At 60.7% G+C, this 22,812-nt stretch overlaps 1 protein-coding gene across 1 annotated transcript; it reads left to right on the top strand.

Annotated features, from left to right (window-relative positions):
- The first annotated feature begins 13,374 nt into the window (after window positions 1-13,374).
- On the top strand, window positions 13,375-20,226 carry NOTUM (notum, palmitoleoyl-protein carboxylesterase). The gene is made up of 11 exons (XM_039226509.1): window positions 13,375-13,706; window positions 14,827-14,879; window positions 14,960-15,055; window positions 15,467-15,527; window positions 15,856-15,914; window positions 16,282-16,384; window positions 17,074-17,265; window positions 17,545-17,645; window positions 17,982-18,129; window positions 19,430-19,477; window positions 19,684-20,226. The coding sequence occupies exons 1-11, from the start codon at window positions 13,375-13,377 to the stop codon at window positions 19,988-19,990; spliced, it is 1,500 nt and encodes a 499-aa protein (XP_039082440.1). The 3' UTR covers window positions 19,991-20,226.
- The last annotated feature ends 2,586 nt before the right edge of the window (window positions 20,227-22,812 follow it).

The following is a 22,812-nucleotide window of genomic DNA, read 5'->3' as shown; positions in this document are numbered from 1 at the left end:
CTGGGCTGGACCTGGTACAGACCAGGCGGGACAGCCCGGGACACAGTGAGGCACCTGTGGAAACAAACCCCCAGGGACAAGCACTGGCTGCTGGCTCAGAGCCCCGGACGAGCCTCTGAAGGCAGGAAACACCCCAAACTTCGGGCCCTGGACATGCTTGCTCACCTCCGCAGTAGGAAGACCCCTCACCGGCCTTTGGCGAGTTTGCACACTCAGGGTTGAACACACGCGTGAGGGCCATGTATTTGCTCTACTGGGAGGCTGCTTCTCTGTGCCGCCTCCCTCGGCTCCTCCCTGCAACTCGGCACGGTTGCCTAGGGCTCCATCACCTACGGCCGTTTCGGGCACAGCCTTGAGCTACCGGATTCCAGGAAGCAGTCCCAGTGGAGGCCATGGAGGAGACCATGGGGTCAAGGGGCATCTTTGGGAGGTTTGCGAGGCCATGAAGGGGAGTCTTTACTCAGGTGTTTGTTCGGCGTCCTTTGGCAGCTCATGACTTTCTTTCCAAGTCTGATACCTCAGGAAAGGGCAGGTGTGTACATTAACGTCCACAGCAGCTTTATTTGTGACGGTCCAAACCTGGAGCCAGCCCAGGGTGAGCGGAGCACACTGCGGCCCGCCTCGCCACAGGACTCTGCCCCGCAGTGTGGATCCGGCAACCTGGCCGACTCCCCAGGGAAGTGTGCTGAGTGAGAAAAAGCCAGTCCCCTAAGGCTACAGGCATACCGTGCAGTTCCATGAATACAGCTTTATGGAAAGGGCAGCATTTTAGAAATAGTGGGTTACCAGATGTTAGGGCCACTGGGTGAGGGGAGGGAGTGAAGGCCGTGTGGTTCTAGGGAGACAATGCCAGGGACCCTCATGGAAATGTGAAGGGGGAGGTACACTGTACCCACGTCACTGTCCTGGCTGTGATCCCGTCCATAGTTTTGCCAAATGCCACGACTGCGGGAAAGGAGGCAAAGTGCACAAGGGGTGGCTCTCTGTTATTTCTTACAATTCCACATGATTCTGTAATCATCTCAATAAAATTTTCAATTAAAAATTACATCTGGGGGGAGCGCCTGGGAGGCTCAGTCGGTTGAGCATCTGAGTTCAGGGCATGATCTCACACTTTGTGGGTTCAAGCCCCAAGCCCCATGTCAGGCTCTGTGCTGACAGCTCAGAGCCTGGAACCTGCTTCGGATTCTGTGTCACCCTCTCTCTGCCCCTCCCCCACTCACTCTCTCTCTCTCTCTCTAAAAAATAAATAAAACATTAAATTTTTTAAAAATAATAAATAATTTTAAAAAATTTAATGACATCCAGGAGTGCCCAGCTGGCTCAGTTGGAGGATCATGCAACTCTTGATCTCAGAGTCATGAGTTCAAGCCCCACATTTGGTTTAGAGATTTCTTAAATAAATAAAAACTGAAAGTAAAGGACATCTATAGACCAACTAAACACTTAATATTAAACACTGGTTTCCAGCTCTTCTCTACACTTCCCTCTAGATGCACCACTGCTAACATCTCCTCACATTTGCCTTCTCTTTGTGTATTTATATCTGCATATGTGCTGGGATGCCGGGGGAGTTCAGTCAGTTGAGCGTAGGACTCTCGATTTCAGCTCAGGTCATGATCCCAGGGTGGTGGGATCAAGCCCTGCATTAGACTCTGCCCTGAGTGTGGAACCTGATTAAGAGTCTAGATCTCTCCCTCTGTCCGTCTCCTCCACGTGCTCTCTCTCCCCCTCCTCCCTCAAATAAATAAATAAATAAATAAATAAATAAATATACGTATATATGTGCGTACGTGTTTATATTTGAAAGTAAGTTGACAACATGCAGGCAATTTCCCTCCCAGTAACTCAGCAGCACCTCCTCCTACTTGATAGTAACCCAGCCCCACACCCACCGAGCAGACAGTCACGGACACAAGGATATTATCTAATACACACCTTCCGGTAGAATTGTCCTTATCCCCGAATGGTCCCATACTGCTGGCTGTCATACTGCCTCTGGTCATCACAGCTGCCTGCACTCTTTCTCCATCTGCAACAGACTTTCCGTCTTTTGTTTTGCTTGTTTTAATTTTTCATGACACTTGCATCTGGTGAGGAACCCAGACCCATTTTCTCTAGACTGTTCAATGGTTTGCGTCTGCCTCAGGCTTTCTGGGGTTACAGGGCCTCGGCGGCCCAGGCATCAGGAGGTCCAGGACTTCGGCTTGTCCTGTGCGTGGGGAGGGAAATCTGAACCCTCGGCCAGGGTGGGTTCTGCCAGCTTCCTCCATGGTCAAGGTCCCTTGTAGAGTGAATGAACCATGTGTGGGGTAATTCCTTGAGACTGTAAATAGGATTTCAATGGCCATTTACCCAACAGTTTCAGCATCAGTTGATGGTTATTGTCTGAATCCATCATTACGTGTATGATTACAGAATCATGACTTTCTAATCTTATCATTTCCTTCACATTTACTAGGCATATTCTTGGTCAAGAAATGCTTCCCCTCCTTTTTAAAAAATTCTTAAATGTGGGGGCGCCTGGGTGGCTCAGTCGTTTGAGGTTCTGACTTCAGCTCAAGTCATGATCTCACAGTTAGTGGGTCCCAGCCCCGCGTCAGGCTCTGTGCTGACGGCTCAGAGGCAGATTGTCTCCCTTGCTCTCTGCCCCTTCCCCACCCAAGTGCACACACAAGCTCTTTCTCTCTCTCTTTCAAATACACATTTAAAAAATTAAAAACAGGGGTGCCTGGGTGGCTCAGTTGGTTACGCGCCGGACTTCGGCTCAGGTCATGATCTCACGTTCGTGAGTTCAAGTCCCACGTCGGGCTCTGTGCTGACAGCTAGCTCAGAGCCTGGAGCCTGTCTTCAGATGCTGTGTCTCCCTCTCTCTCTTACCCTCCCCTGCTCACGCTGTCTCTCTCTCTCTCTCTCTCTCTCTCTCAGAAATAAAAATAAATAAAAAAGAATTTTTTTAATTTTTTAAATAACTTTTTTTAATGTTTTATTTATTTTGGAGAGAGAGAGACAGTGTGAGCAGGGGAGAGTCAGAGAGGGAGTCACAGACTGAAACAGGCTCCAGGCTCTGAGCTGTCAGCACAGAGCGCGACGCGGGGCTCGAACCCATGAAGCGTGAGATCATGACCTGAGCCAAAGTGGGACGCTTAACTGACTGAGCCACCCAAGCGCCCCTAAGAACAAATTCTCAAATGTTAATACAAATTCATAGATTCTTTTTTCATTCAATTATTCTTTTTGATGGTCAAGTTGATCCAAATTTAGCCCGAGACCTCTTTGCAGCTGCCTCCTATGTTTCCTCTTTTTTTTTTTTTTTGAGAGGTATCATTTTTATTTTTATATTATTTCAACTTAGAAGAAAGTTGCAAGGGGGCACTCGGGGGGCTCAGTTGGTTGAGCGTCCGATCTTGACTTCGGCTCAGATCATGGTCTCACGGTTTGTGAGTTCCAGCCCCACATCAGGCTCTGTGCTCACAGCGAGGAGGCAGCTTGGGATTCTCTCTCTCCCCCTCTCTCTCTGCCCCTCCCCCACTTGTCCCCCCAAAATAAATAAACATTTTCTAAAGAAGACAACGACAGAGGAGGAGAGAGTTGCAGGCACAGCACAAGTAACTCCTGTGTGTCTCTTAGATTCACCAACTAGAACACGCTGCCCACTTGCTTTATCATCTCTCTATACGGACAGACATACACAACTTTTTTCAGAACTACTCAAGAGTAAGCAGGAGACGCCGCGCAGCGTTGCCTCTCAGCGCTTTGGTGTGTGTCTCCCAAGGGCAAAGCCAATCTCTCGCAGATCGGCAAACCACACATCCCTGGGAAGCCTGACATGGATGCCATACTCTGAGCGGGTCTGCGGGCACCTTTCTCAGTGACATCTTTCTGCACCCTTTTGACGGGTTTCCATTATTCTCGGAGCACTTCTTCACTTCTGCCACTCAAGATGTGCTAGGCTCCCCCAGGATTTTCTCTGCCCCGGCCTTGAATCCGCCATTTCTCAGGGAAGCCCCAGTCTCCATGAGAAGGGAGTGGGATTTAGAAACCAAGGCCTGGAGCTGAGTGTGCTCAGTGTTACGGAGCCCCTCTGCCTTCTAGGATCTCTCCGGGGACAGAGCTGGCATCCTGAATGCAGAGAATGTCTCTCCCTCCAAACCACACCTCAGGCTTCTTCCTCTTCCCTCATTCCATGTTTGTATTTGGTTGAATAATATGAAATTACCAATAATCAACCATTTTTTGTTCTACCAAAAAAAAAAAAAGCAAATCTACATGGTTCAACCAGATATCCCTTTATCCACAACGACAATGCTTGTTTTCAGTAACCTCGGTATATTTACTAACGTTCCCTGTTCAGGGCACCTGGCTGGCTCGGTTAGTGGAGCATGTGACTCTTGGTCTTGGGGTCATGAGTTCAAGCCCCACATTTGTTTAAAAAAACAAAACAAGGGGCACCTGGGTGACTTGGCCAGTTAACTGGCCCACTCTTGATTTCAGCTCAGGTCATGATCTCACAGTCTGTGAGTTTGAGCCCCACATAGGGCTCTGCGCTCACATCGCAGCGCCGCGAGCTTCGGATCCCGTCTCCCTCTCTCTGCCTCTCCCCCATCCCCACGCTCCCTCAAAAATAAATAATGCTCAATCTTTTTTTAATTTTAAAAACAACAAACAAACAAAAAAGCATTCTCTGTCACAAAGTCCCCTCCAAATGGCTTCGGCATCACCACAGTACTCTGGCTATTAACTCCAGACCCACCAAGGAAAGTTCAAGATCTCTTTGTAGTTATTTTGGTCCTCAGAATAGATACCACTAAAGAAGTACAGAGTAGGGTGTTCAAATCTTATTTGAATTAATCTTTTTCTGTAGTTATGTTCATCTGGTACATAGCTTCATTTATTTCTGAATCTTAGGGTCTTTTTTTCGTCTTTTTTGATTGAATGCTATGTTTGGTTACTCAAAATATTTATGTGATTCAAAAGTTACAAGTATATGGGGCACCTGGGGGGGCCAGTCAGTTAAGCGTCCGACTTCGGCTCAGGTCACGATCTCACAGTTCATGGGTTCGACCCCCGCGTTGGGCTCTGTGCTGACAGCTCAGAGCCTGGAGCTGCTTCAGATTCTGTGTCTCCCTCTCTCTCTGCCCCTCCCCAGCTTGTGCTCTGTCTCTCTCTGTCTCAAAAATAAATAAACGTTAAAAAGTTTTTTCAAAAGTTACAAGTATAAAACAAGACAGCCAGAAAGGATCACTCCCTCGCCCCACAGGAGACAATCTCCCTTCAGTTCTGGGGGTGGCCTTCCCGTTTCTTTTTGCAAAGATAAGTGAATGCATGTATCAGAATGCTAAGGGGACACAGATATAAATTCTTTCTCTCCTTCCGTTTTCTTTTTATTTCTTTCCTTTTCTAAAAATTTTTTTCAATGTTTATTTCTGAGAAAGAGAGACAGAGTGCGAGCCGGGGAGGGGCAGAGAACGAGGGAGACAGGGAATCCAAAACAGGCTCCAGGCTGTGAGCTGTCCGCACAGGGCCTGATGCAGGACTCGAACACACGTACCGCAAGATCATGACCTGAGCCGAAGTCGGGCACTTAACCGACTGAGCCCCCCAGGTGCCCCCCCTCCTTCCTTCTTACACAGCGGGTGGTACCCGATGTCCCCTTGTCTGTGCTTTTCTCCCCGGCCCCCATGACCCTGCTTGAGGACCAGCTCAACCTCCATGCACTGCATGCGAAGTGCCGAGTGTCCCCGGGTGGGTGTTATACAGGATGTCACGGGGTCCGGGCAGCCTAGAGAGGGGTCAGGGCATGAACTCCCGGCCACATGGGTCTCAGTTCCTCACTCGTAAAAGGACAGTGGCAGCAGCCCTCAGTGCCGAGGAGACGGGGACTCGGTAGAGCCAGCTGTAGAGCACGTCACGGGCAGTGAGTGCCCCACGGTGGCCCTCGCTGGCCCTGAGCCAGGCCACCACACCAGGTCGGGGTCCTCAGCCCAGGCTGCAGAGTCTCCCAGCCCGGCCCAAATGCTGAGGAAGGAGGAGAGCAGTAGAGGTGACCCTCCTCCCCACGTTGTAAACGTGGCCAAGGCTGTATTTTCCAGAGAAATGGTTTCTCAAAGACAGGACGTGGTTTCATTAGGATCTCAGGTCATATGTTATAGGCTGTGGCCTGGGGACCAAAGCTCCTATTTCCTCAAGGGGCAAGTTGTTTTTGAGAGTCCACTTTGTGCTGGGCCTCCGAGGCCCAGCCCTGCCCCGGCCCCTACTTACAGTTCAGCAAAATGCATTTAAAATATATGTACAGGGGCGCCTGGGGGCTCAGTCGGTTAAGTGTCTGACTCTTGGTTTCAGCTCAGGTCATGATCCTACGGTTTGTGAGTTTGAGCCCCGCGTCCGGCTCTGCTTGGGAGCCGTGGAGCCTGCTTGGGATCCTCTCTCCCCGGTCTCTCTGCCCCTTCTGCTCTCTCGCTCTCTCTCAATATAAATAAGTAAAAATACTGAAAAAAAATGTACACGTGTGTGTGTTCATGCATATGCGTACGTGATTGTAGTGACATGGCATTTTTAACTTAACCAGCCTACTGTATTTTACAACATAGATCTTTCTGGAAATTATCCGTATTACCATGAAGGCAGTGACTTCTCACTGCCAGAGGATGAAACATAGACTCCTGGCAACCTCCCAGCATCCACTCCCAGGGCTCTGCTCCATGTCCTGAGGGTCCTGGGGCTGTCTCCTCTGTCATCTGCCCCACCCCCAGAAGACAGCCTGGGGACAGGGCTCAGGTGAGCCAGCAAGAACGCTCCCCCCCCACCCCCCCACCCGCAGCGGAGCTGAGGTTGGTGGTCCCCAGGCGCTGAGAACGTCAGTTCACACACATACATGCTAGAATGATCGTAGTACTGACTTCACGAAACGTCTGAGTTTCTAAGTTGCCACCCGGCTGGCTGGCAGAGTGGCCACGCTCAGCCCAGTGCCCTCCTCTGAAAACGGGAGCGGCCGCCTGAGTGTCTCCGGCCCCGACACTGTCCCTACCTACCCCCGCACGGTTCCCAGCGGCGAGCAGCGAATGCAGCGGGCCCTGGGGACGGCAGGGACTGCCGCCTTCCCACTCCTTCTGGCCCCGAACTCCCTCCAACTCCCTCCTCCGACGTGGTAGCTAGACAGCTGTTCCCAGGATCTGCTTTGAATTAAAAAGTGGTGTGGCCCTTTAAGAGAAGCATCTGCCGCCCCCGCGCCCGCTGCCCCCTTTGAAGTCGCTGGCGCTGAAAGGTTCCCAGTGATGAGATCTGAGGGTTTGTTTCTGCCTCCCCAGAGGCCACGTGCAGATCACAGGGTGGGAGGGAGATCGGGCCGAAGGTCACACGGCCTGGCCTCCCTGGCCTGCAGCCGCTGCGCAGGCACCGGGGACCAGCCGGCTGCAGGGATGGGGACCAGCTGGCCTGGAGCTCATTAGGGTGCGAAGGAGCCAGCAGCTGGGAGAGCTGAGGAGCCGGCTCTTGCTCTCCCCAGGGGGCCCCGGGGCAGCGTGACCTACCCGAGCCCCTTCCCCACCCGGACAGTGAGGGGCACCTGCGGCCCTCCGGGAAGCCCCATCCCCGCAGGTTTTCAGGAAGCACTTCTCATCCCCATCCCCCTCCTCCAGCCAGCTGTGGAGCGTGGCCATTCCCACTCAGGCCACGACACTCCAGTTAGCCTGGGGCAGCCACAGCCCAGCGTCTGGGACGGTCCTCCGGCCAGGATCCTCCACCAGGCAGCCCAGGCTTTGCGGGGAGGGCACGATGGGGGAGGGGAGCTGAGAGGCAGGCTGGTCCTGCCAAATGACCCTGGGACCCGAGGCCCTCAGGGGTTGAGCCTGGGGCCAGAAAAGCCTGCACCCGTCCTCTGTTCACTGGTGCGTTGTGGGGTCGGGGCGGTCACAGGGGGCGCTATGATGTAGCTTCCTCTCGAACCCTGGGGGACGGGGGGCTCTCGTCCGTACACAAATGGGGCTCTAACTCCTGTGTCCCCTCAATCCTGGGGTAAGGGATATGTATAGTCCTTTCCGCCAGGTGACCCCAAGGCTGCTCGGGGCAGGCTTGCAAATGGCCACCTGATTCTCCGGGAAGGACACGCCCCAGCATCCGGCCTAGAAGCGTCCATGAAGGGCCTAGACCCACCCAGCCCTGCACCAGGCAAGGCACTCTGCGAATCACGGTCCTGGAATATGAGGCCAGGGGGGTTCCTGCTAACGAATGGGGGTGGGGGGCCCTGGGGAAACCAAATGGGGGTTTAAATTATGTGACTGCAGGCTCTGGCCTTGAGACCCCTTCCCTGGCTCAGAGCTGGACATGGGCCCTTGCCTGGCTGGGGAGCAGGGCCTCCCCGCAGAGCAAGCCCAGGGGGGCAGCGGGATTGTCTGCCCTCCTGGGCCGCAGAGGCCAGCAGCTGGGGTGCGGGGCTGCCCAGGTGGCGGAGCGAGGGAGGCGGCTGAGGAGGGCAGGCGGCAGCTGGGCCCCAGACGGTAGGCAGGCCACAGCTGGGGCTCAGAGCAGTCCTCCTGCGACGCACAGCCAGACTCAGGGCCCTCAAGAGGCCCCAGGAGGGAGCCGGCCGTGCGGTGCAGGGCGGTCCCACATCTGGGCAAGGGCACTGGGTCCGCAGCTGCTGGATGACCTGAGGTCCTGGAGGCCCAGCCCTCCGGCTGCCCTATTGGCCTGAGGGGTCCCTCAGGTGGGACCCCCTGCACCACTGACTGCCCTCCACCACGCCCTCTTCTCTCTCACTCAGTGCCCTCGGCCGACCTGGGCCCTGAACCTGCCCAGCTTGGGCCCAGCTCCTTCGTTCTCCGACTGCCTTTCTCCGTGGGACACGGCTCCCATCAGTTACCCGTGTGCTCACCTGAGGGTGAGCTCCCTCTCCCATGTCTTCCTCCCCAAGCACCCACCCCTGCACCTCCAAACCATGTCTGGGGACGCCCCTCCTAAGGAAACAGAGTCCCCCTGGGGTCTCACTTCCCCAGCTTCCTTGCAGCCGAGCACACACCAGATCTAAGCTCAGCCAAGAGCACCTGCCCCCTGAATGGGCGCCAGGAAGCCAGGAGGCAGGAATAAAGCAATGGCCACGGGGAGAGGGCAGGGAGGGGTGAGCCCCGCGTCCCGCATCTGTGGTGTCCTTGGTCTGCGGGCCACCGCGGGCGGGAGATTTGGGACATTGTTCCTGCTCATTGCCCCAGACCTAAGTGTCTGCCCTCCAGACATCCCATGAGCCCTTCATGCCCATGACCTCAGTCTACCTTAGTCCCCGTGGACGATCATATATCGCATGCTCATTAGCCTCTGCGGGACCTGCCTCGTTTTGTGTTCCCACGACCCTGGGAGGCATGTACTGTTCTTGTCTCTACTTCACAGATGAGAAACCAAGCCTTCGGCTGGGAAAAGCAGGCACTGGGTCCTGCATCTACATCCCCACCACATGCAGCCCCTGGACGTCCATCTAGGGAGCAAGGTGGGGAGATGCACATCACACGTCCTGGGAGAATTTCCAGAGCCAGAGCAGCCCACCCTGTTCCACCCTGGGCACTCAGTTTACCCGGCACACATCCTCGGTCCTGTGGGGTCCTACGTCCAGCATGGTGACCGCCATGGGTCAGACCCACCGGAGCTTTAGGGTTTGTTTGTTTGTTTGTTTGTTCATTTGCTTTTCAGGTAAAATTCATATAACCTAAAACTAACCACTTTAAAGTGTATAATTCCGTGACATCGAGTTCACGCACAGGGTGCAGTTGCCACGTAGACAGATCTCAGAATATTTTTGCTGCACCAAAAAGAAACCTCGTGCCCATCAGCCCTTGTTCCCTATTCCTCCACGTGCCCTGGAAACGAGCAGCCGGCCTTCTGGCTCCGTGGATGTGCCCATTCTGGCCATTTCCCACGAATGGGAGCATAAAATACGCAGCCATTTGTATCCGGCTTCTTTCACTTGGTTTGGGTCTCCAAGGTCCGTCCATTATGGAACGTGAGTCAGCGCCGCCCTTTCACGCCTAAACGCTCTTCCGTGATGCGTATCGACCACATTTCGTCCACCCATTCGCTTGTGGGTGGACATCTGGGCTTTCCACCTTTTGACGACGGTACGTACCGTTGCCACGGACAGTCAGTCCCATACGGGCTCTTGTTGGGACACCTGTTTTCAATCGTGTTGAGAACGTACCTGGGCATGGGATGGCTAGATCATAGACTTGTGTTTAATCCACCGAGGAGCCACCAAACTATCACCCACAGTGGCTGCCTCGTCTGTCCACGCCCACACCTGTTGCCTCCCGTGTTTCTGACCACAGCCGTCCTCCGGGCTGCGAGGTGCTATCTGACGCGTGGCTGTCCAACCAGGCTCTGCCCTTCTCAGTGCCCGCTGGGCTGGGTGCGTCGGCCTCGAAGCAGAGGCCCAGCTGTCCTGGGAGGACCCAGCAGAGCTCAGGAGCTGAAATCTCTGAGTAGAGGAGTCTGGGGCGCAGAAGGTCAGGGGCCAGCAGCGCGAGGACACAGCCAGTGCGTCTGAGATCAGTGAAAGCAGCCGAACGCCACGACAGGTCAGGGGGTCGCAGGCAGCAGGAATGGTGGCGGACACGCACGCAGACGGGCAGGGGCGTTCCGGGGAAAGTTGGCACCTCTGCTAGTCATGTCGGATAAACCAAAACAGGAACTCATTTGGGCTCGTTGTGCAGGCTAACACGCCAGCGGGTACAGTATGCACGCTCTCCCCTCGTCCTGGAGTTTCGTTGGCAATCCTGACTGCCATCCCGGCCGCGAGTCGTGCTGAGCACTTTCACGCATGGGCTCCCATAATCCCACAAAAGAACCTCTGATAGAGGTACGGTCATTACCCCAGTTTAAAGAAGAGGAAACGGAGGCACAGAGAGAGGTCACAGGCCCTGCCCTGGGTCTCCCAGCCAGGCAATGGCTCAGAGCCGGGTCAGCGTGGAGCGCGACCCAACCCAGTCACGCCGTCTGGCTGGAAGCCAACCTTCCCTGCCTGGGACTTGGAGTAAAAGGCTCCTGGAGGTATGGGGCCCCAGGGCAGGTTCTCCCCAATACCTAAGTCAGCAGGGGCGGGGCAGGCAGGTGGAATCCCCCTGGATGGAGTCTGTGTGTGAAGCTACTGCCTCTGGCCGGCCAGTCCCAAGCCTTTAAGCTCACCCAACAACGGGGGTGCGGCCAGTGGGCTTCTGAGTGAACAGAGCTCATTCTCAGCACGTCTATGAGCTTCTCTGAGTCTCAGTTCCCCTTATCCGGAAAACGGATACACAGCTGCCCTGAAGGCGCCCATGGGGAGGACCCGTGCTTGTCACACAGCCTGCCCTCTCCTTAGTTGAATGACTCCAGTGAGATAAGTAAGACTCACTCATCTTAGGCTTTGAGGGTTCCCTTACTGCACCTCACATCCCTCAAGTGCCCAAACACCAGCTCTCAAGGGCGCTGTTCGGTCTTCCTGGGAGCCTGCCCAGAGCTGCCCGCTGTGTGTGCAGCTCAGCACTCAGCCTTGGGCCTGGCGAGAGAGACAGAGAGCACTTGGGGCCGGCCCGATCCAGGCGGGGTGCGGTGCCAGCCTCGAATCTCCTGCCCCAGGAGGGGCTGTGGGTGCCTCTTCTGGGCGCAGCATCCCCGGTTTCCTGAATTAGGAGAGGGGCTCAGGAAGCCCTGCCTGACCCAGCTCTGGACCCTGTCCCCAAAGGCGAGGCTTGTTCCCTGTCTTTAAAATGGGTGTAACAGCATCCTCTGGGCTGTAGATGGGAGGGGAAAGGAGAAAAGCTCCACTAAAGCAGTGGGTGGGTGTGGAGGGTGAAGAAATGCTTTTTTTCTCCCCACCCACCCTGGAAGCCTCCTAAGCAAACACCTGACCCCCCCCACCCCGTTTTGATTTCTGAGAAAGAATCTCCTTCTGTCCTCAGTGAGGTAGCTGGGAAGGTGAGGTGATGGGCCAGACTAGGTCACTGGGGGTCACTGAGGGGAGACCGAGCTGGCGGCTCATCGATCCCCCCCACTCCCCATTTCCCAGCGGCGGCCGGGGCAGGGAAAGGTTCTTGGGGGTCCTCAGCGTGGAGCGCTCAGCCAGGACTCACGCAGGGAGGATCCAGGACCCCACCCCGAGGCCCGCCGACCTCGGTAAGTGGCAGCGCCCCTTCTGGCCCCTCTGCCTCGCGGGGCCGCCCAGAATCTGCCCATCCAGGCGCAGGATCGGGCGACTCCCCCGTGGCGCCGTGCCGGGGCGCCCGGTGCCTCCCCGCAGGTCGCCGAGGGCGCCGGGGCCCCGCGCCACACCTGTCCGCTCCTCCCGGAGGCCCCGGCGCCGCTGCCGCCGGCCCCTCGGCGCGGGGCCCTGTGTCCGCCGTCGCTTTGATCCCGGGGGCCCCGCCGGATAAAAGTCCCGGGCGGCTCCGCGCCAGCGCCAGAGGGGGAGCGCAGCCGAGCCGGCGTCCCAGCGGGCGGGCGCGGGGCGAGCGACGCCGAGGAGCCGGGGCCGCGGGGCCGCCGCGGTGAGCGCGGGGTCGGGCGCGTTCGGGGCGGGGGGGGGGGGGCAGGGGCGTGCGTGCGGGCCGCGGCTCCCGGCCGCCCGCCGGCAGCTCTGAGCCCGGGCGGCGGGGTGAGGGGGGGCCCCGAGGCTCAGGTGAGCGCGCCGGCCCTGCGCCCCCGGCCCGTCGGGCCCGGCCCCTGCGCGGCAGGCGGGGTCCCGACGCGGACCAGCCCGGCTCTGCCCGCGGCGCCCCCCGGCACACACCGCCCCCCGCCGCCCCTTCCAGCCTCCCGCGGGCGGGGTGCGGCGGCGCCGGGCCGGCCGCGGGGGAAAGGAGCTGCCGGGACCGCGGGGGCCGCGCTGCCCCCCACGGAGCCGGGCCGGGAGCGCCTCCGGCGGCCGCGGCGGGGTAGGCCAGGCCCCTCCGTCAGGCTTGCGGTTTGGGAAGAAAAGGCGATGCCTCCGCCAAGAAAAGAGCGAGCGCGGCCCCCTCCCCCTCCGCCGAGCCGGGCGGCGGCGGCGGCGGCGGCGGCGGCGGCGGCACATCTAACGCGCGGGCACCCGGGCCGCCGCGGCCCCCGCAAACTACGCCCAGGCTCGGCCCCCGCCGCTCATTGGCGCGGGCCGGAGCCAGCGCACCCAGACCCTGCGCTGCCCTCGCCGGCCGCGCGCGGAGCCCGAGCTGCCCAGGCCGACGGCGCCCGGCCCCCCGGAGCCTCGACGCCGAGCCGCCCGCGCTTCCTCTGCCGGGCCCAGCGCGGGCAGCCCGGCGCGCAGGCAGGCGCGGCCGGCGCCCCGCGGCCCGGCGCCCCCGGCCCGGCGCCCCCGCCGCCGCCGCCTGCCTCAAGGCCGCCCGCTCTCCGCAGGTGGCCGCGGGCCCGAGCGGCGCGGCCATGGGCCGAGGGGTGCGCGTGCTGCTGCTGCTGGGCCTGCTGCACTGGGCCGGGGGCGGCGAGGGCAGGAAGACCTGGCGGCGCCGCGGCCAGCAGCCGCCCCCGCCGCCCTCCGCGCCTCGTGCCGAGGCGGCGCCCGCGGCCGGGCCGCCGGTGGAGAGCTTCCCGCTGGACTTCACCGCCGTGGAGGGCAACATGGACAGCTTCATGGCGCAGGTCAAAAGCCTGGCCCAGTCCCTGTACCCCTGCTCGGCGCAGCAGCTCAACGAGGACCTGCGCCTGCACCTCTTGCTCAACACGTCGGTGACCTGCAACGACGGCAGCCCCGCCGGGTAAGGCCTGCGCCCGCCCGCCCCGGCCGCACGCCCCGCAGGCGCCCCCGCCGGGCCCCGGCCGCCTCTCCGTGCCCCCTCGGACCACGGAGTCTCTCTGCGCCCGTCGCCCCCCACCCAGGGAGTGGGGGCGGGGAGGGTGGGGAGAGGGCTCCCGTCGGGCTCGCAGAGGAGCTGGCCCTGCGGAGGGGCCGGGGCGGGGACCGCAGGGGGGAGGGGTGGGGCGGGGCGGGGGCAGCGCTCGCAGAGCTGGCGTCTGGCCAGGCCGGGCACTGACCCCTCGGCCACCGGCGCCCGGCCCTACTGCTCGCGTCCTTCGCTCTCTGGGCGGGGAGATGGCAGTCCTCGAGTGGCCCTGGCTCCAGCAGGAGGAGGCGACGCAGCGGGGCGGGGAGAGCCCCGTCGTACCCCCACCCCCACCCCAGCTCCACCACGACCCCGTCTGTCCGCTGCTGCTGCCGGGACTACCTGAGATCCCAGCCAGCCAGAGGGCAGGGAAGGGGAGCACCCGGGCTGCGGCATTCACCCCTCTTCCGCCCCGATGTACATGAAGGAAGGATGGGAGGCTGAGCGTCGCGGAGGGGCCGACGCCCCCAGACCCTCAGCTAGTCGACGGCCCGAGCACCGGACGTTAGGTCGGGCCTCGGTGACCCCCGCGCCCTTCTACGCCCTCCGGGAGGGTCACAGGACCCCCGCCCCACACGCACGCGCACACACACACACACACACACACACACGCACACCCCTCTAGAGGGGGTGCCTCTCGGTCTCGAAGCACCACTGCGCGTCCCGGGAGATCCCGAGCCCAGCGAGAGCGCCCCCCTCCCCGCGCCCAGCCGCCGGCGCCAAGGTTACAGCGGGTCCCGCGCGGGGCGGGCCGTGGGGATTTTCCACGGACCACACAGCCCCTCGAGGCCCTTCCCGCCCCGCGAGCGCCACCTCCCGGGACCCGCCGCTGCGGGCGGGGCCGCGCGCGCTCCGCGGGGCCTGGCCGCTGGCGCCCCCGTGCGGCCGGCGCGTGCGCCGGGCGACAGGTGGAATGACCCTTTCCTCCCCAGAGCTGGGTCCCGCGGCCCCATCTGACCACTCGCTCCGCCCGTCCCCCTCCCCCTCCTTGCAGCTACTACCTGAAGGAATCCAAGGGCAGTCGGCGGTGGCTCCTTTTTCTGGAAGGTGCGTCCCCGGAGCCGAGGCGGCAAAGAGGGCCGAGGCCCCTGGGCGAGCGGGCCCTGACACGGTGGCTGTGCCCGCAGGTGGCTGGTACTGCTTCAACCGAGAGAACTGCGACTCCCGCTATGACACCATGCGGCGCCTCATGAGCTCCAGAGACTGGCCGCGCACCCGCACAGGTCAGCGAGTCCCTGACGCCCAGCTCCCGCCCGCAGGCTGACGGTTCCAAGTTCTGGAAGAACCCTCGCCCTCCTCACTCTCTAGAGCCCTAGGAAGGCCCCCACCGTGCCCATCTCCCAGTTTTCTCACCCTTCTAAGGTCAGGGAGCACCCACCTATCGTCCTTCACTCTGTTCCGCAGGTAATGTCCGGGCAGCGGGTGGGGGGCGGCTTACCATGGCTGCTTCTATGCCGCTCGTCCCTAGGTCACAGCAGCCACTGCCGGGTGGTGGAGGTCAAGGGTCACGTCCAAGTGACTAGTCTGGCCTACTTCCTTGTGGTGGCCAAGTAGGACCCCCCCATCCCGTACCCCCATCCCACACACCCCTTCCCGACAGGAAGACCCACTGTCTCTGCCCTCCACCCACACAGGCACAGGGATCCTATCCTCCCAGCCAGAGGAGAACCCCCACTGGTGGAACGCCAACATGGTGTAAGAGGGGGCCGAGGGCTCCTACCTGGGGGGTCCTACCTGGGGGCTCCTTCCCGGGGGGCTCCTTCCCGAGGGTTCCTACCTGTGAGGGATTCCTGTCCTTGCGGGCTTCTTTCCTGGGGGGCCCCATGGGGGGTGTTCCTCCCTGGGGAGGGTCCTTCCTTGGGGGGGGCAGTCCTTCCCAGGAGGGCCGGTCCTTGGGAGGGTCTTGTCTTCCAAGAGCTCTTTCCTAGGCGGTCCCATCCTCGGGACCCTCCCTGGGGGGGTCCTTCCTGAGGGCCTTGGGCGGCAGGGGACTGTGGCAAGCTCACACCATCCGTTGTCACAGCTTCATCCCCTACTGCTCCAGCGACGTCTGGAGTGGGGCTTCATCCAAGTCTGAGAAGAGTGAGTCCCTTGCCTCCCTTCTGTTCCCTGCCCCCAAAGCACAAGGCAGGAGGGAGAAGGCTCCTGTCTTGTAACCCCTTCTCACCCCGACAGTGTGTCCCAGGGCGCCTGCGCCAAGCACCCACTGCCTGCTGTCCGGGGCTGGCTTGGTTCCTGCGGGGGGTCCTCGGTCCCGGGTGTTCCCTGGGGAGGGGCCCCCATGCCTCATTCACCTGGCAGCTCCTGTCCAGTTCACCCCAGCCCCTGGCCCCATCCCCCGGAAGTGCCTCCAGACCCCCAGCTAGAATTCCTCCTCTTTCCAAGCTGGAGCTAGGAGGCCTTGCTCCTGTCCGGGCCCCCGGGTGAAGCCACTGTCCTCCCCCCGCAGACGAGTACGCCTTCATGGGCGCCCTCATCATCCAGGAGGTGGTCCGAGAGCTCCTGGGCAAAGGGCTGAGTGGGGCCAAGGTGCTGCTGCTGGCAGGGAGCAGGTGGGCCAGGCAGGGCGGGGGCGTGTGTGCAGGGGTGTGGTGGGAGCAGGGGTGTGGAGGGTGAGGAGGGGCAGGGCCTCGGGCTCCAGGGGGCCCACGCCCCTCCAGGCCTGGGGACGCAGCCGGAAGAGTGTGCTTGCTGGGGCATCACGGGGGCTGGGCTCCCCGGTGCCGGGCAGAGGGTGCTCTGGGCTCCGAGGCTGCTGGGGGCCAGGGAAGCCTGGGATGACAGTGGCCTAGGTTGCTGCTTAGGGGCTAGAAGGACGCGCGTACCTTCTCCAAGGCCTGGGGTCCCTGTAAGCCTGATCACACCTGGTGGCTGCACCCCACGCAGGGCCCGAGGGCATCGGTGGAATACATGAAGGGGTCTGAGGCCATGTATTTTGTCTTGGCTTTCAGATAAGGAAACTGAATCAGAGAAAGAGAAAGGGAGAGAGGAGGGGAGGAAGTGGGGTGACCTGCCACTTAGCCTAGCACCCTGGGGCCAGGGGCCGGAGCTCTGCCAGCCCCTCGTGCCTTTGGAACCCCAAAAGGCCTGTGTGTCTTGCACCCGAATATGGAACGTTCCGGCAGCTCAGGACGCATCAGGACCCCTGCCCCTTCTCGGGCATAGGCTGGGGCAGGGCAGGCTCTGGGGTGGCGAGCGCTCCACCGCGGCCACCTGGCCTCACGTACTGCCTGCTCCGCAGCGCGGGGGGCACCGGGGTGCTGCTGAACGTGGACCGCGTGGCGGAGCAGCTGGAGGAGCTGGGCTACCCGGCCATCCAGGTGCGGGGCCTGGCTGATTCGGGCTGGTTCCTGGATAACAAGCAGTACCGCCGCACCGACTGCGTCGACACCGTCACCTGCGCGCCCACGGAGGCCATACGCCGCGGCATCAGGTGCCGGAGCCGGGGCTGCCGCCTGGGCTCGCCCGCTCGGGTGTGGAGGGCCTGGGGAGGGGCGGCGGGGGAGGGGGAGGGGCCTGCGGGGGCGGGGCGGCAGGGGAGGGGGAGGAGCCTGGGAGGGAGGGGCGGGGAGAGGGGGAGGGGCCTGGGGGAGGAGGAGGAGCCTGGGAGGGAGGGGCGGCGGGGAGGGGGAGGGGCCTGGGGAGGAGGAGGAGCCTGGGAGGGGGAGGGGCCCCGGAGGGAGGGGCGGCCTGACCCACTGCCGGTGCGCAGGTACTGGAACGGGGTGGTCCCGGAGCGCTGTCGGGACCAGTTCAAGGATGGCGAGGAGTGGAACTGCTTCTTCGGCTACAAAGTCTACCCGACCCTGCGCTGTGAGGGGCCGGCCGCGGGCGGGGCACACGGGGCGGGGTGGGGGGCAGGGGTGTGGGTCTAGGCTTCCTCCCGCCTGGAGTGCAGAGGCGGGTCCACCTGGGGGCGGGGTAACCGAGCCGTCAGGTTCTCACCCTTGGTGGGGTCTTGGCTGCCCCTCCTCGGTCCCACGCTTGAAGGGACGCCACCAGCACCCCTGGAGCCGGGCCAAGGCTGGGGGAGGGGACGAGGCACTTCGTAAAGCAGCGCACCACCGGGACCTGTGGGCCTGCGTGGAGCTGGCTGGGCCTCAGCGGCCCTTGGCCTGGGGCCGAGGCTCAGCGAGCTGTGTCCCCCAGGCCCCGTGTTCGTGGTACAGTGGCTGTTTGATGAGGCCCAGCTGACTGTGGACAACGTGCACCTCACGGGGCAGCCGGTGCAGGAGGGCCAGTGGCTGTACATCCAGAACCTGGGCCGCGAGCTTCGAAACACCCTCAAGGATGTGCCGTGAGTACCCCCCCTCCCCACGTAGGCAGTAAACTATCTGACAGAAAGATAGTGGCCTCCCAGGTGGCAAAACAGGAAGCGGCCATATCCAGGCAGGGTATTACCCATGGCTACACGGAAATGGGCTTCCGAATCTTGAGAAAACTTAAGTGCATATAACCAAGATAAGGAAGCCAGTCGGAGGAAGGCCATATAGTGTACGATTCTGTGACATCTCGGAAAAGGCAGAAGCAAGGGACACACAGAACACAGAGGATGCTTGGGACAGTTAAACTACTGGGTGTGAGTCCGTGATGGTGGACACACGTCATTATCCACTTGTGCAAACCTTCAAATATCCAGCACAAGACTGAACCGTAACTCTGGGCTCAGGGCGATAATTGTGTGTCACTGAAGGTTCATCAGCTGTGACGGACACACCATCTGGTGGGGATGCAGATAATGGGGGAGGCTGTGTGTGGCAGCAAGGGGTACGTGAGAAACCTCCATACCTGCCACTGGATTTTGATGTGAACCTAAAACCGCTCTAGAAATGAAGCCTGTTAAACAAACAAATGGGGGGCGCCTGGGTGCCTCAATCAGCTAAGCGTCCGACTTTGGCTCAGGTCATGATCTCACAGTTCGTGGGTTCGAGCCCCGTGTCAGGCTCTGTGCTGACAGCTCAGAGCCTGGAGCCTGCTTTGAATTCTATCTCCCTCTCTCTCTGATCCTCCCCTGCTCACACTGCCTCTCTCTCAGAAATAAATAAAACATTAAAAAACAAATGAACAGGGGCACTTGGGTGGCTTAGTTGGTTAAGCGACCGACTTGCGCTTAGGTCATGATCTCGCAGCTCGTGGGTTTGAGCCCCTCGTTGGGCTCTGTGCTGACTGCCAGCTCGGAGCCTGGAGCCTGTTTCAGAGTCTGTGACTCCCTCTCTCTCTGGCCCTCCCCTGCTCACGCTCTCTCTCTCTCCTAGAAATAAATAAAAAACATTAAAATAAATTTTAAGAAAACAAACGAACAAACAAAAACCAAAATACTCCCCTGTCCGGGTCAGCCTCCCCCCACAGCCCTGGTGGCCCTGCTTGGAAGGGGTGGACTTTGTGCAGGGCTTGGAGGCAGGAAGAGACAAGCGTTTGTAGGGGAGCCTGTGGGCTGGTGGGGACAAGGCCTGGTCTAGAGCCGTAGATACAGGAAGGAGGTGGGACCCAGGGAGAGGTTCCCTGGGGAGTGGGCTGGAGCGACGGCGAGCTGCGGGCACCGGGGTGGGGGAGAGGCTGAGGGGCTCACTGTAAGCTGGTTGTCTCCTCCCCAACAGGGCCAGCTTCGCCCCCGCCTGCCTCTCCCACGAGATCATCATCCGAAGGTCAGTGTCCCCATGCCCTGGATAGATGGCATCCCTGGTTCTTGCTCCAAACACCCACAGCCCCCCCCCCCACACCTGGCCGCCACCCCCCTTCCCTGGCTCTGTAGGAAGGGCCTCCGTCTAGGGCCGTGTGGTAAGAATTCAGAGTCAGCCCGCCTGCGGTGGCGGCAGTGCCGAGTGAGCCCCGCCCGGATTTCTGTCTGCAGCCACTGGACGGATGTCCAGGTGAAGGGGACCTCGCTGCCGCGGGCGCTGCACTGCTGGGACAGAAGCCTGCACGACAACCACAAGGCCAGCAAAGCCCCCCTGAAGGGCTGCCCCGTCCACCTGGTGGACAGCTGCCCCTGGCCCCACTGCAACCCCTCCTGCCCCACCATCCGGGATCAGTTCACGGGGCAGGAGATGAACGTGGCCCAGTTCCTCATGCACATGGGCTTCGACGTGCAGACCGTGGCCCAGCAGCAGGGCCTGGAGCCCAGTAAACTGCTGGGGATGCTGAGCAGTGGCCACTAGGGGGCGGCCCTGGGGCTGGCACGGGGCTGCGTGGGCTCCGCCCCCAGGGCCACCTGGCCTCCTGCCCTCCTAGGACAGGCAGGGCCCTGGCCATGCCGCCAGCAGCCTTCGCTGCCCCTCTACCACTGCCCTGGGGGTGGGGGGTGCCCGCCAGCCCCAGCCCTGCCTTCAGCCCTCCCCGGGGAGCCGGAGGCGCTGGGTCGCAGCCCGCCGCCCCAGCCCCAGCCTCAGCCTCACCTGGCCTTTTGTATTATTTTATAAAATGACTTTTTTATTACTTTAATTTTTTAAAAAAGGAAAATAAGAAATATATGATTAATGATATTGTTTTGTAACATTTTTTTTAATAATGAAAAAAGAAAAGACAACAAAAGAGCCTGGCCCTGCAGGCGTGTTTATTTGAATGGGCACTGTGCCTGTTTCACACCCCTCTCCCCCGTCACCAGGGCAGCAGGGATACGGGGGGGGGGGCGGCAACCATGGGGAACCCTGACCTCCGACCCCATCCTGGGGACAGACCCCCCTCGTGTCCCGTTCATCCACTCAGCAAATGCCCGTCCTGGGCTCAGCACGGGTTAGACCCCGATGTGGCGATGGCAGCTCCCATGTCTCTGTTTTGCCGTCTGGGGACATTCACGTGGCGCACTCCGAGGCCGTTCAAAGCGCGCGCGCGGCTGAGCACCTGCCCCTGCAGCAGGCGCCACCCCCAGGAATCTCACTTCCAAACTGTCTCCCCTGGAAACACACTGCCTGTCCAGCTACCGTTTTCTCGAGCAGGCGCTGCGTCATTCTTCCCACGAGGTCACCCCTGCACACGCCCAGATGCGTTTCCACAGCCCCCATCCCGCTGCCCAGAGCACAGGGCTCGTCTTCCTGTGGGTGGTCCCGGGGGACCCACGTCCCAGCAGGCACATGCACGCACGCCTTCTGTTGTGGCCTCTGGGTTCCCCACGCAAGGAGCTGCGTGTCCGTGTGGTGTTCCTGCCCGCCGCGGGCTGTACCACAGACATCGCCTCGCTGGGGGACAAAGAGCCAGCAGCCTTGCCGAAGGCAGCCGGCACTCCCTGCTTCGGCCCCCCCCCCTCCCCCGGCACATCGGCGGTGACCGCCCCCCACCAGCCGCCCTCAAGTATTACAGCCCCAAGTGACAGATGAAGGACCTGAGGCGGAGAGGCTGCAGGGCAGCCTGGGCTCCACACCCGCCGCACCCGTTGCCGGCACGGGGGGAATCTCAGAGGCCCTGCGCCCTCACGCCCAGCAAGGCCGGGGGCTGTGCCCTGGGGCCCCGCTAGCTCCGCCAGCACTTTCTGGCCACCGTGGGGCTGAGAGGGGTCGGGCCAGAGCCCGCGGGTGCCCGTGCCATCTGCAGTGCTGCGGCCTCCTCCCACCCCACCTTGGGCCCACACTCGTCACCGATGTTGGCTTCCCTGGGGGGCGCTGAGTGGCCCGCCTGGGGTCTCCACGGACGGCTGCTCCGTGGTCTCCTGTGGGAACCCATGCGGTCCCAAGGGCCAAAGGAGACGGTGAGGTCAGGGATGGGGTGCCCACAGGCTGGAGATGAAAGAGGGGGAGTCTGCTCCCAGCAGCCCCTTCCAAAGGGCCATGGATGGGGGGCTCCCAGTAGGAGAGGGGGCTGGGAGGGCCCCAAAGGGGAAGCTTTACTGGAAGGGGCCACAGTCAAGTGGTGGTGGGGGGGGGGTGACTCGAGTGGTGTGGTCTAAACACCAGCTCTTTGTGCAGAGAAGGGCGGTGGGCGCGACATCAGCACCAGTGGACAGATGTCCAAGGCGGGCCGGGGCGTCAGCACACAGCTCCTCGGATGTGCCGGGCCCCTCTTAACCTCAGAGCCATGCGTTAGGCCTCACGGGATTCTTTCACCAGATGATTAAACCCTTTCTCCACCTGTTCCTGACAAGGAGGAAAAGACGACACCCACCTCTGGCCCGTCTGTCCCACGGTTTGCTGCCCGACCGGTGACAAAATGAGCCCAGGACACACAGGACACACTGGCAGCGCGCAGCTCGTGACACGCTGCACCCTCCGTGCTGAGTCCTCTAGTGCTCTGGAGATGCTGCTGCTTTATACTTACCGTGGGCACAAAAGTGCTCAGGACATATACTTAAAAGAGGGGAGGTTGGGGGCATCTGACTCCTCCGTCAGTGGATCACATGACTGACTCTTGATCTCAGGGTTGTGAGTTCAAGCCCCGAATAGGGCGTGGAGCCTACTTTTTAAAAAGCTGATCACGGGCGCCTGGGCGCCTCGATCAGTTGAGCATTCGATTCTTGATTTCGGCTCAGGTCATGATCCCAGGGCTGTGGGATCGAGCCCTGCGTCAGGCTCTGCGCTGAGCGGGGAGCCTGCTTAAGCTCTCTGTCTCTGCCCCTCCACCCCCTCAAAACATGCTCGGAACAAAAGGATCCAAGATGCCCTTCAGCAGGTGAGCAGATGAATAACCTGTAGTCCATCCGAACAGTGGACTATTACTCAGCACTAAAAAGCAATGGCTACCAAGCCGGGAAAAGACCAAGAGGAACTTCAATGCATTATTGACTAAGTGAAAGAGGTCCTGGCTGCAAAGGCTCCAGGCTGTGTGATTTCAAGCGCGAGGCAGACCTGAGGGGCCGGGGCTGGGGTCCAGGGCTGCGGGGTGGGGGGCGGTGAGCAGGCTAACCTCCCTGCACGAGGCTCCCGACGGCACCGAGCGGGTCCGTGTCCTCATGCGTTCGTGACCCCTGATGTAGAGCGTGGGCTCTGGTGCGGACCACGTGTCAGCGGAGGTTCCTGGCGGTCAAGGCGCCGCCGCCCTGGGATCCTGACCA

The sequence above is a fragment of the Hyaena hyaena genome, unplaced genomic scaffold, assembly GCF_003009895.1.
Source record: "Hyaena hyaena isolate Hyena2069 unplaced genomic scaffold, ASM300989v1 scaffold_21, whole genome shotgun sequence".
NCBI classification, from domain to species: Eukaryota; Metazoa; Chordata; class Mammalia; order Carnivora; family Hyaenidae; genus Hyaena; species Hyaena hyaena.
This window is presented reverse-complemented; position numbering and strand designations above follow the sequence as displayed.